This window comes from Thamnophis elegans, chromosome 7 (genome assembly GCF_009769535.1).
Source record: "Thamnophis elegans isolate rThaEle1 chromosome 7, rThaEle1.pri, whole genome shotgun sequence".
In the NCBI taxonomy this organism is placed as follows: Eukaryota; Metazoa; Chordata; class Lepidosauria; order Squamata; family Colubridae; genus Thamnophis; species Thamnophis elegans.
The window spans coordinates 85,324,776-85,338,747 of NC_045547.1; the positions used below are offsets into that span (position 1 = coordinate 85,324,776).

At 43.9% G+C, this 13,972-nt stretch overlaps 1 protein-coding gene across 3 annotated transcripts in view; it reads left to right on the forward strand.

Moving 5' to 3' along the window:
• The window catches only part of SEMA3D (semaphorin 3D), a 118,824-nt gene extending 110,816 nt beyond the window's left edge, over positions 1-8,008 (forward strand). For all 3 annotated transcript variants that reach the window (XM_032221385.1, XM_032221386.1, XM_032221387.1), the window contains exon 18: positions 4,358-8,008. In XM_032221385.1, coding sequence (XP_032077276.1) covers positions 4,358-4,762 — 405 coding nt within the window. In that variant the 3' untranslated portion in view covers positions 4,763-8,008. The remainder of the gene's footprint in view (positions 1-4,357) is intronic.
• Positions 8,009-13,972: the final 5,964 nt, after the last annotated feature.

The following is a 13,972-nucleotide window of genomic DNA, read 5'->3' on the forward strand; positions in this document are numbered from 1 at the left end:
GCAACTCATTCATTGGGGGCTTCACTCTGATTTAAAGTAAATGACGAATGTCCCATTCACAACAAAGTCATCTCTTTGACTTAACCTCTCACATGTTTCTTCAAAGGAAATAGGACACATTATGATGGAAAGTGGCTTTAAATCTCCAGTTCCAACTTCAAAGTTTCTTTGTCACCACCAAAAGGGCCCCCTCATTTCTGCCAATTTGCTAACGGACTGGATGATCCTGATGGCCGTGTGCTGGTAGTTTTATAGGTGTGGACTTCACGGTACAAAAGCATATTACAAATGAGAAGGCGGAGCAATCAAAACCTTGAAGTCTTCCCTGCTAGTTATGTCTCGCTTGGTATTTGGTCATAATCTCTCTTTCTTAAAACATCTGTATTAAAGTGTATGATGCAATCAGTGGTTCAGTTGCTTGCATCTGCCTTGCTATTCGGTTTTCAGGGAATGTGTGAGTGTGAGAGAGAGAATGAACGATGAGGGAAAGGGGGAATTGTGTCCACATTTTTTTCACGTAAAGGAGCAGCATCCGATCTGCCCTCTGTGAATACATTCAATTCAGTCATCCTCCTCGCTTTGTAAATCTGTCCCTCCGGAGGTTTGCTGGAAAGGCCCACAGACCAAGTGAGCAGTGTTCCATTTTCCCTTCTGCTTTGCTCATCTGATCCCTCTTCTTACCCCGCTAAAGAAATTTTTGAAAGCTAATATTTTAACAAAGTGTATTTTGTATTATAAGCGCAATGCTCAGACTTCCCAGTATTCCTGCGACACGCTGTTTGGTCAAACTCAATCTCCCACCGTTTCTGCTTTTCATTCTGCAGACCTCAGTGTGGCAGTAGAAGAACATGGTGTGGCTTTCTCACGCCAGGGAATGCTTTCAGATTTATCCCCACTTCAGTGAAAACGTCTTTTAGAAAGCCTGCCTGGGATGCAATGGCTGAATGCACGAACCGTGAGCCAGGAAGTCCCAAGACCCAGAGATCCCAAAGATCAGGAGATCCTGACTGACAAGCCTAGACCTCACGCTTAGCTTTTCATCGGCAGTGGCCGGTGGCCAGAAGGACTTAGGAAACTTCTGAGTGTGGAGTGCATGTAGCAACCTGTTGGAGCATTTGAGAAAAACACAAACATGTCCCACAGATGAGATTATCAGATATTAAGATCTGCTCTACGGAGGGGAAATTTGGGGGCAGCCATTTTGAATGTCATGGTAGCCTTTTTTTGGCTGACCATCACTGCTGGTCCAGTTCCAAGATTACTTTCAGAAACTTAAGAGCTCCTGGATGGGGCTTCCTCCAACGGTTACTCTGGAATAAAAGAAGATAGCAATAGCAATAGCAGTTAGACTTATATACCGCTTCATAGGGCATGAAAGCCCTCTCAAAGCGGTTTACAGAATCAGCATATCGCCCCCAACAATCCGGGTCCTCATTTCACCCACCTCAGAAGGATGGAAGGCTGAGTCAACCCTGAGCCGGTGAGATTTGAACAGCCGAACTGCAGAACTGCAGTCAGCTGAAGTAGCCTGCAGTACTGCACCCTAACCACTGCGCCACCTCGGCTCAAGCTCCAGGAGTATTTCCACAGGATATTTCTGGCCACATTAGCAAATCTCTCACATCCTGGGGTGGAGGCAGTGCAGAAAAAGGAATGTACACTTGCCCTCATCGGAGGAGGAGAGAATATAAAGCTGTATTGGGGAAAACGGTTGAACCAACTGTTAGGTTAAAGTGAGAAAGTTGTCTCAACTACGCACATGAAAGAAAAAGACACACATTTGCCCCATGGGGATAGTTGTCAGTTAGGAAAAAAATGTCCATTTTAAATCCTTAATCTTTCTTTTGTTCTTGTTTTTAAATAAAGTAATTAAAGTCATTTTCATTGAAAGTCATTGAAAGAAATCTTCTGAGCCAAGAGGAAGACATTTTTTGGGGTAATCTGATTCAATCCAGAATGAGCAAAGAGGAAAGATATTTTTAATGGGAGTTGCACAAGGAATAAAATGGCATGGAATCATAAGCAGGGGAAAGATACCCCCAAAAAAGGGGGCACAGTGCAGAGAAATAAATAGGGAAATTATTTTCTTCCTCACTTATAAAACTGGGACCGGACTCACTCAGGGAAGCTGAAAGGTAAAAGAGGCTCAGGATAAACCAAAATGCAGACGTCAACCATGGGATCCATATTGTCCAATAAAGGGGTGAGTCACAACGAAGGAAGAAATGGGCTTCTGCTGGGCTTGTATTTAGCCACTGTGGAATAAATTGCTAGGGATGATTGATGCCATCCATGATGTTCCACTTGGGTCAGAGCCACAGATTGGAACTGGGCCGTGCGCATGAACCAGTCCGATAGTTTTAAGCCACAGGGCTCCATTGTCCTTTTCATCAGCAGCGAAGGACTTTAAAAAAAAAGTAATGCAAACAGTGGTTATTTGTAATAGAGCCCATAATTATTAATTGCATGTGAAAATGCCTGAAAACCAATACTGGCTTCAACATCAGGAAATGTTTATTGTACTCCATTGATTGCAAGATCTGGAGAAGATGGCTGCGGTTTACCCTTTAATGCCACGTAGCCTCTGTTGCTGACAGATTGGAGAATACAACCCGCTCAGTGGCGTAGAGACAAGCACACGCCCAGAGCAGCTGAGGAAACCCCCTTTGGTTTTCTTCAGGGGAAGAGAAAAAAGGGGAAAAATGCATTTTGACCTGTTCGATATTTAAATATAAGTCTAGGGCAGTGGTTCCCAAACTTGGCAACTTTAAGACTTGTGGACTTCAACTCCCAGAGTTCTCCAGCCAGAAGAGCTGGCTGGAGAATTCTGGGAGTTGAAGTTCACAAGTCTTAAAGTTGCCAAGTTTGGGAACCACTGGTCTAGGGCATGCTTTTAGAATGGTGCATTTAACAAAAGAACAACAACAAAAAGCCTAGAATTGCCTCTATGGAAGTTGGGAGTATCTGCCTCCCTTCATAGGCTGCCCCTTCTAAGAGTCTCGGTTGTTAGAAAGCATTTCTGCCCTCTTGACTCAGTTGCACCAATGTGGTCTTCCTTGAAAACCAAGGATCTGCCCTGTTGGGACCCTGCACAAAGGCCGTCTTGGCCCAGGAGTTTCATCCATACGCCGAATCAAATAGATGTTTTTTTTTCAGTTCTACCACTGCAGACGTTAAGAGTTTTCTACCATCTAATTTTTCTGCTATCTAAATTTTCTACCATCTATTTTTTTCTCCAAAGCTTCCTATATCAAAACCTTACTCCATCTGTTTTGGAATGACTGCTTCCAAGCCACGTGGCCTGCGTTGATTGGTATTTTTGACTTAATTTCACCCCATCCTTTTTAGTTCTAGGCAGGCTACCCATCTAGCCATGTTCCTGGTCGTAGGAAATGTAAGGAAAATGTAAAAACTGTCAACGTCCTCCAGATGTTGCTTGCCTACAACTCCAAGCAGCCATAGCCCACCTGGGCAATTATGAGGGATGGTAGGTTAAGAAACATCTGGAATACCAGAATGACTGGTGGCATTCGTGCATGAAATGAGATATCTAGAAATAAAGAATCTAAAAAAAGTTTATATGCATTAACATGGAACATGCAGCTCTTCCAGAATGACTTCCCATTATTGTCCAAGAAGATACCATGAAGATTGTTCCTCTACTTTATATGTCCACCGTTTATGGGTATCTAGCAATTACATTTTCTTTTTCATTTTGCAGTTGAGAATTCTGCTTCTTTCCCGATGTATCATGTGAATAAGTACAGACTTTGTAACACAGGAGTCATGTTGGAACATCCAGATGTGGGGTTGTTTTTTTTAGAATCATGTCATGTTTATATAGAGAGCCGAGGTGGCGCAGTGGTTAGGGTGCAGTACAGCAGGCCACTTCAGCTGACTGTTATCTGCAGTTCAGCGGTTCTAATCTCACCGGCTCAAAGGTTGACTCAGCCTTCCATCCTTCCGAGGTGGGTGAAATGAGGACCCAGACTGTGGGGGCGATATGCTGACTCTGTAAACCGCTTAGAGAGGGCTGAAAGCCCTATGAAGTGGAATATAAGTCTAACTGCTATTGCTATATCTATCTTACTTGAGCTTGAAACTGGACAGATGAGGGCTGCAGAATCATCACAATCACAAACTTTGTTTGTGAAATAATGACAAATAACACATGGAAGCTACCAAATAATATGGACTAAGTCTGAGTAGAAAGGAGCTTCACAGAGGGGTCTTGTGTTAGATTTTGTTGAAAAACCTCTTCCTTTTTTCCTGGGTTCAATGTTCATGTAAGATATGCTGCTCTTCTATAAAATATAAAATAAACATTGATAGTGTTTCTTCTTTTCCTGCCCAACAGCTGAAACCAGACGAAAGAGCCTTCAAGACAGAATATGGGCTGCTCATCCGTAGCTTGCAGAAGAAGGACGCTGGGACGTATTACTGCAAGGCGCAGGAACACACGTTTGTCCACACCATCGTGAAGTTAAACTTGAACGTCATCGAGAATGGACAGATGGAGAACAGCCACAGAGCGGAAGAAGAACCAAGCCGGACGCGAGATCTCCAAGCCGAGTCCCGGCTGAGGTACAAAGATTATCTCCAGCTGCTTAGCAGCCCCAGCTTCAACCTGGACGAGTACTGTGAGCAGATGTGGCACCGGGAAAAGAAACGGCAGCGTAACAAAGGAGGCCCCAAGTGGAAGCATGTTCAAGAGATGAAGAAGAAACGGAACCGGAGGCATCACCAGCCCTCATCCACATAGTCCCCAGGCCTTATTTAAGAGACAGTTGTGCCGGGGAACGTACTTTTCTTGTTCTGGTGATGCTCTTCTCTCCAGCAGTTTTGCTTCTGAAAGAGACCTGATGGCACATAATCGCTGAGGTATTTGAGACCTTTGGACAAATACGCCATTAATGGGGGGAAACCTTTGGGATTTGTATGTTCCTCAGTTCTGAACTGACATAAAACAATGCTCTGTAAAGTTCCATGATGAAGGAGATCCAGTGGCTGTTTCCTTCCTTCCCCAAAGTTGAACAAAAGACCCGTAGGGTGATTGAACTATTCAGTCCAAGGAAACTAAAAAACATGTGTGGCTGTCAGACTGTCAGATTTCTTCTAGCCATCCATGGATCCTTATCCAGACACACTTTGGGTTCACTCAGCTGCAGCCACAAATGTCCTGGCTTGAATGGACAGGTGAGAAAGGCTTTGTATAATGGAAGAAGAGTGATGCCTTCGTATATAAATCCAGTGTAACCTTAGCTTCATAGAAAGAAGGTGGACATGAGTGGCAACCAGTTGGACCGCTGTCTGTTGAAAGGATACGCCGACACAGATGGGAACTGGCAACAGAGAATACAATTGAGCAGAAGGTTGGACTAGAAGACCTCCAAGGTCCCTTCCAACCCTATTGTTCTATGTTCTCATATCCAGGAGGCAAGTGGGTGGCCAGTGCAGAATTTCGGGCAACACCTGTTTTCTTTGGAAGGTATTTTTTTGTCCCTCTTCTCCACGTCTCTCTCGCCTTACCATGTTTTGACTCTTCTGCTGCTTTTCAGGTGTTTCTCTGACATGAAATCTGGACCGATTAAATCTACCAGCAAAAGGAGGGAAGCAGCGTTGTTGAGAAGGTGTGGGAAAACAGCCTTTTCCCCAGTGTGTTAGGAGGCGGTAGCGCATTGGCGGAAATTGTGTTTTATATTTTTACTAAAATAAAATGAAGACAAAGTCCATGTGTAAATAATGCGCACAAAAGAGATGGGCAGCTTCAAAAAAATTGTAAAATGTTCTCCTTTTTTTAAAAAAAAAACTTTTTAACTTTTCGCTGCTTAAATGACGGATACGTTTTTGCAAAAGGACGCCTCATTTTCAGCGGGTTGTCCCTCTCAAGCAGACAAATGAAACAGGCCAGGCAAAGTTAGAATCCTGGATTCACAGAAGTTGGTTTGTAGCCTCAGAAGCCAGACCACGGAGAGCCTGGCTTGATGGTTTTTTTCAGGCTGTTTTTGCACAAGCATTGTCTTCTTGACGCCAGTTCTCCAACCGTTGCCCTGACCTCACCCAGCGTCCTTCTGCTCCATGCCTTTTGTCAGTGTGAAATGATGAATTAGCCATTTTCCTTACATGAAGGAAGGTTTGGATTGATACCAAAAACGACAGGTTTTTCTTATTTCTCATGCGTTCTCTTTCATCTTGGGAGTAAATTTTGTGGGAAACCCATGTAATTGGCGTGGCACTCAATAAAATAGAGACTGGTTTTGATTCCAGCTTTGAGGGGGGAAATAGATGTTTCTTTACGTACTTTTTTTTACGTATTTGTGTGTAAATTTTTTGAGTTAATAATTGTGTGGCCATATTCTGCCTTGGAAGTTGGGTGAAGGGCTGCACCTTTGTGGGGGGAGGAATACATGCGCTCGTGAGCCATTTGGCCTCGCCTTTATTCAAGTATCTAATATTTAAGCATTGCTGGAGCCAAAATCAAATTGAGCAAAATTTGTTACAGGAATAAAATGCCGCTAAACCTCTCCATCAAGAAGGTCAACTGTCCAACCCAGTGTAATTTGGAAGAGTAGGGATTTCGTTTGTTTGTTTGTAAAACAGGAAATTTTATAAAAGAGAAGAGAAAAAAGCATTGAGGTCAGATGAGGATTTAATTAAAACACGTTGGGGGTGGGTAGGATGAAATCAGTGCATCTAAATAGCTCAGTGGCTCCTGCATAACACACTGAAACTCTCGTGCAAATCCTATTTTAAAAAGTAAACGGAGGTTAACCTTTCCAGTGGTGTTCAGATGTTGCAGTCCAGGTTACTGGGTAAAAAGCATCAATGAATACAAATACAACATCACAGGCTCTCTTCGTTGCTTTCGTATAGATAAAGAAAATTCTTAGTGTCATTTTATCTCAGTGGGAGGAAACTGATTTTAATAGTATGCACAGTATAGCTGGGATGTCATTGACCCAAATTGTATGGGCCATTTTACAAAGAATGGATTTTTAAAGACAATGAAAATGAGCGTGAAATTGATATATCACAGAGGGTTTTTTTAAGGCTAGATCCTTCTAGCCTTCTTCCTAAAACTCTTGGACTGGCCTACAAATAAGCCTTCCTATTTTCCTGCACAGAAAATCAATTCTGCTGTGAATCCCCCTTGTTCTTCCCTCCATCCCCAAGCACAAAATTACAACGCACATGTATGGCATCACCACAGCCCTTTCATCCGTCTGTTACAAGGGGGACACCTGCTTAACTCTTTGGGGTGAGCCAAAGTCACTGAGGGCCTCCCACCTCGATGGGCATGAAAAGAAGTAAAAATAAAACAAAGGACATTTTGTTGGCTGAAATGATGCAGGAATTTAAAAAAAAAAAACCTTTAAAGTAAGTTTAAGTTATAAAATAATTGGAAGTGTTGAGACAATGTGTTGCCAGATTGAACACAGCCCAAGGAGGGAAATATTCTGCTAGGAGACAAGGGCTCAGAATGAGAGACTACAAAAAGCCATTGGACCATTTGGAGACCCAAGAAGGAATTGACACCATGACTGGTGTGTTCTGTTCACAGGTCATTAGTTTTGCTTCAAATACATGCTTTGAGCATAATCATATGCACACTGGGGCAAGGAATGAATGTAGAAGCATGTTAGATGTGACCCTTTTTGATGTTTGGAGAGGATTCGTGAAGGATGCTGGAGGTTCTGAATATGGGAAGAGTTTGTACCAAAAGTGAAGAAGAAGAAGAATGGATGAGGAAAAAGAAAAGAAGGAAAAGGGACAGTAGAAGGAAGAAAAAGTATGAGGTCCTATTTGTAAGTTAATTCTCCATCGTAACGACTGGAAAATGAGCAAAAGCAAGAAGGATTGGTTTGGAACAAGGTGAAAAGAATGTATCCTTCTGGGAAAAGTGAAAAGGGGGCGATTTCTAGAATGCTGAATTGAAAAGAAAAGATAAAGAAAAATACATAAAAGAGTGATTGTTTGCAAAAATAATACGTAGGTAAAATAGCTGCATTGTCACTGAAAGCAAGGAATCAAAACAGATTCTCCCACTTTAAAAAACGGGTTAAAAGTGGGAGAAACAAAATCCACTGCTATTTATAGAAAAGTTCTCAGGAAGTCCAGTTAAACCTGGGTCAGATGTTCCATGGAGACAAAGACTTTAAAAAAGATTCAGGCTCAGCCACTGCTCCTCATCCTTTATAGATGGACACGAGAGATAACAGGCCCATGAATGCAAAACGTATCCTTCAACAAGTTGTAACTTTGGGAGTGGAGGTCAAGGGGCAACAGTTGGAAACTAATCAAGGAGAGAAGCAACCTAGAACTAAGGATAAATTCCCTGACAATGAGAAGAATTCACCAGTGGAACAGCTTGCACCAGAGGTTGTGGGTGCGCCATCCCTTGAGGTTTTTAAGAAGAGACTGAACAGCCATTTGTCTAGAATGGAATAGGGACTCCTGACTGAGCAGAGGGTTAGACTAGAAGACCTCCAAGGTCCCTTCCAACTCTGGTATTCTGGTATTCTGTTAAGGACAAAGAGTAATAAACGTTTTGTTGAAGAACTGAGGAATTCAAGATTCAGCCTTGGAGCTGCAGGTGGATACTGCAGCAGGCTGGCCAAAAATTGTTGAATTCAAACAAGAATAATTGTGGAATGAATCAAGGACTTCGTGAATGAAAAGAAGCCACAATCCTGTCTTAAAAAATAACTCATTTTGCAAACAATCATCCAGAAAAACTTTCCTGTTGCTTCACCATCTGAATGTGGAAGGCATGAAGTTTGAAAAGTGAAAAACTCTGAGCGAGAGAGGGAAAAAAATATCTAAGAGAATAAACAGAGAGATTTCAAATTGCTTTCTGGCACCAGTTTTGCAATATGTTTCACAAACATCCACTGAGGGGGGAGCCAATTAAGCTGAATTTTTTCATTCTGTCACGAAAGGTTTAAAGGGGTCAAACATTATAGATAATTAGTGAAATATCTGATGCTCCGGGTTGTTTCTAATTATCAACCTGTCTGCAGAACTAAATGAATTCTCCTATATTAAGAAAATTAAGACAACTGTGTCCTTGGTCAGCTGGTGATGAATTGGCCTCCAGATTTTATGAGGCTTCACAGCTGCAGTTAATTCAGATGGTATACGATAGTCTAATATATAATAAACCCTCTTTCGCCTTCTGAATACAGTTTTACAGGTAGTCCTTAATTTACAACCTGTTGCTTAGCAACTGTTCAATGTTATGACAGACCTCCCAAGAGCTACTTATGACCGACTATCAAAGATCCAGTGGCTGTCCCCCATAAACACATAATCTCCCCCAAAGTAGCTTACAAAATATAATCACTACCACAATTAAACCTGCTGGAGGTGACTGTTTTGGGTGGGGACTCCAGAAGGACTGAACTCGGGAAGCTTATCCAAGCAACCATTAGCAAATCGGGTTTTACAACTACAACAGAGTTGAGGCTAACTTCTTGAAATACATTGTGAGGATGAGCAAAACAGCCAGCTAACTATAGTGCACCCAACCAGAAGAAGTGCTCAAAAGCATCTACTCTAAGCTTAGGTAGAAGAGCCAAAGGAATCGACTTCAGATTTGCCATCTCTTAGACCCCAATGTTGGAAAAGATGTAGGGGTGGGTTGCTCCCCGCATTACCCGGCCGAGGTGGCGCAGTGGTTAAATGCAGCACTGCAGGCTACTTCAGCTGACTGCAGTTCTGCAGTTCGGCTGTTCAAATCTCACCGGCTCAGGGTTGACTCAGCCTTCCATCCTTCCGAGGTGGGTGAAATGAGGACCCAGACTGTGGGGGCGATATGCTGACTCTGTAAACCGCTTAGAGAGGGCTGAAAGCCCTATGAAAGCGGTATATAAGTCTAACTCCTATTGCTATTGCTATTACTGCAAGTCAGGTGTGCAATTACATTTGTGCAATTACAATCGTTCTGCGCATGCACAGAACCAAAAATCAAGATGGTGGCCCCGTAGGGAGAACCCGTTCTGGGGCGTGGCAGGCCTGGGTCACTGCCAGTTCTAGCGACCCAGGCTTCCCAACCACTACCAGTTCAGCTGAAGCAGTCCGAACCAGTAGAAGCCCACCTCTGGAAAGTGGGGAGGCCAAAGGAGGAGGGGGAGGCAGAGGAGGAGATGGTTATTAGGGTCATTTGGGGAAACCCCCAGAGACCATGGAGGATAGAGGTGGGGGGAGGAATGACCTGCCCTGGTCCACAGGACTTCGAAGGGTCAGGCACAACTTGGCAACTAAGCGAGATGAAAAGTGAGGGGGTGACCAGAATGAGTGCTTAGCTCTCCAGCTGCACCCCACAGCCTCCCCTCGGTCAGTGGGTCAGGAGGGGCAATGAAGCCGGCCTTCCCAACAAACCCAGCATTGGGGGGGGGAGCCCCAGCATCACCAGGGGAGTCTTCCGCTTCAGAGTAAGCGGGGAGGCCTCTGCCGCCACAACCTCCCAGCGGGAGAGCCCGGCGGGAGAGGAAGCGCCCCAGCAAGGAGGCCGCTGGCTGGGCTGTAATTATCTGCCATTATCCAAGAGTGCAGCTCGAGAGCAATAATGTGGAATGTATGGGGGTGTTTAATTTGGCATGAAAAATATAGGGTTTTTTTTCTTTTTTAAATGGAATTAGGGGCAAGGAAGGTGACTGTTACCAATGCCAGGTGCTTTAGACATTTTTTTTTCAGACATTTTTACGATTTATAGGCCGCCCTTCTCCCTGAGGGGACTCAGGGCGGCTTACAATCACGGGAAGGGGGTGCAATAATACAAGACAAACAGTGAGTAAACAAGATAGATAATAAAACACCAACTTGCATTCAACAGTCAACCAACACTCGGGCGGGTAATTTAAAAACTTATCCCCAGGCCTGCTGGAGAGCCAGGTCTTAAGGGCCGTGCGGAGGGTCTGGATGGTGGTGAGGGTACGAATCTCCACGGGGAGATCGTTCCACAGGGTCGGAGCTGCAACAGAAAAGGCTCTCCTCCGTGTGGTCGCCAGTCGGCATTGACTGGCAGATGGGATTCGGAGGAGGCCCAGTCTGTGCGATCTAATTGGTCGAAGGGAGGTAATCGGCAGAAGGCGGTCTCTCAAGTACCCAGATCCACTACCATGGAGTGCTTTAAAGGTGGTCATCAATACCCTGAAGCGCACCCGGAGACCGACAGGTAGCCAGTGCAGCTCGCGGAGGATGAGTGTAACAGCTTTAGCTCTTAAAGGTACACAATGATATGACAGAATAAAAATTGTCACAAACACAGGTGATTTTGGTTGTTTTCCCTGCCTGGTTTGCATTTTTTGAAGTGTACAGTGTAATGGGAGGGGGCTTTAGTGCTTATCTTGGAGCTGCTAAAACACAGATTCAGTCAAAATTTGAGCCGAAATACAAGTGGGGGTCAATACGGAGGGAAACGCCAGGCTTCTACCCACCTGCTCTCGTTTTTTTTTTCCAATTAGGAAAATGTTTACAGAATCCTACAAACTCCCACACTTTTACAGACGGATCAATTGGAGTTTGGAGTTTATTCAATTTGTAGGCCGCCCTATTCCCCGAAGGGACTCAGGGCGGCTGAACAAAGCCAAGGGAGGGGAAATTACAAAAAGTAAGACAAAGACAATCAGACAATACGAACAATTTAAAAGCACAACAGACACAGCAAATTTGAGTAGGGGGGGGAAACTCAACCCCAGGCTTGCTGGGACAGCCAGGTCTTCACGGCCGTCCGGAAGGCCTGAAGGGTGGAGAGGGTCCGAATCTCCACGGGGAGCTCGTTCCAAAGGGCCGGGGCAGCCACAGAGAAGTCCCTCCTCCAAGTAGTCGCCAGCCGACATTGGCTGGCAGATGGAATTCGGAGGAGGCCTAATCTGTGGGATCGAATGGGTCTGAGGGAGGTGATTGGCAGAAGGCGGTCTCTCAAGTACCCAGGTCCAATACCATGTAGGGCTTTATAAGTAATAACTAGCACCCTGGAGCGTATCAGGAGACCAATAGGTAGCCAGTGCAGCTCGCGGAGGATAGGTGTAACGTGGGTGTACCGGGGTGCAACCACAATCACTCGCGCGCTGCATTCTGGACCAGCTGGAGTCTCCGAACACTCTTCAAGGGCTGCCCCATGTAGAGCGCATTGCAGTAGTCCAGTCTTGAGGTCACGAGGGGCATGAGTGACTGTTATAAGATCCTCCCGGTTCAGGTAGAGATGCAAATTGGTGCACCAGGCAGACCTGGCAAACGCCCCCCTGGTCACAGCCGACAAAATGGTGATCTAAAGTCACTGTGGGTCCAGGAGGACTCCCAAATTGCAAACCCTGTCTGAGGGGCATATAATTTACCCCCCAGCCTGAGAGATGGATAATAAGGCCAATTTGTGGGAGGAAAAAACACAAGCCACTCGGTCTTGTCAGGATTGAGAGCCAGTCTGTTCACCCCATCCAGACCCTCACATCCTCCAGGCACTGGTACAGCACGTCAACTGCTTGACCGGAATGTTGCAAATGGACGTTAAAGCAACATTGAAATACACTCTAAGGGTGTGGCTGATGTTTTATTTGAAAAGGAAAGGATGGGGAAATAGTTAGACTGGTTCTCACAAGGTTTTCCTCCATGGGGTTGCAGCAATTAAATAACTCTGGACAAGGAAAGTGTAAACCAAAAAAAAATAACTTTTACGAGCATTGGGGTGGGGGGGAAGCACTTTATGCAAAAAAACAACCCTCACCACCCAGATCTTTAAAATATAGTCAAAGTCTTGATGCCCCCAGTTCAAAATATTAGAGAACTTGATATCTATTTTGTCAGAATAGAAAACAAAACTACCATGAATTGCCTAAAGGCTCCCAGTCCAGCAGTGGAGAGAATAAATCTCTTTACCATAGACGTATGTTTTGGATCATCAGATTTGGCACTTCAAAGGTGTTTCTCAATATACAGTCTATTGATATTAAGTTACACACAGTGGTTTTTTATTGTGCATATGGTCTTACACACACACACACACACATACACACACACACACAGAGAGAGAGAGAGAGAGAGAGAGAGAGAATCCTATATAGCAAATTACATCAATATCTGGATCCCTGTTGCTTGAAGGATTATTTTCAACTGGTATATAGTAACCAGCTGCCCAAAAAACAGGATCTTTTCTTTAGATTCCTTGTAATGGAAATCTTTTCGCTCTTTTGAATAGTCCAGAAATGCAGAGATTGATCATCTAAAAGCAAAGAATTGTAAAAGAGGAAACACGTTTGTGGAAACAAAATTACATTTCTGACATTTGAATAAGTTATGCAAATTAAAATGTTTGATTTATGACATTTATCATGTCAGGTAAAATGAAGCAGTCATAAATTATTATGAAAAGAGTAATCAGACTAACTCTTCACAAACTGTGATATCAGAAAGGAAGAAAGGAGAAGATGCAGGTGACTTTGAGGCTTTGGCCAGATTCTGGTCACAACAACTATCAAGATGTCCCCTGTCACAATTATTAAAGCAATTTTCAAGTGATATTTGAAGTCATGCAGACAATAGATGGATGGATGGAGGATGGATGGATGGATGGATGGATGGATGGATGGATGGATATGGGAGAGAGAGAGAGGCCTCTGGCTTGTGGCATGTCCATCTGTCAATCAAAGATAAGTTGAGCCTTCGAATATGTTCCCCATGTGTTTCTACTTTAAACCCCTCATTTTAGACCAAGCCATCCTAAATTTCTTCTGGTTTTAACATTAGAAAAAGACAATTAGAAGCTGATGGAAATTGTGTTTCTTTTGTTTCAAGAGCCAACATATTGGACCAATTCCAAAGCAGACATGACGCATTTAGCACATCTACAGATCCAGGTTAATAACAGGTGATAGTCCAAAACGTTGCTTAATAACAGATTTGTTAATAAAAGAACCTTCTAAGCATGGAAAGGAAGGTTTGAAGATATTTCTTCCCTCTCCTTCCCCTCCACAAA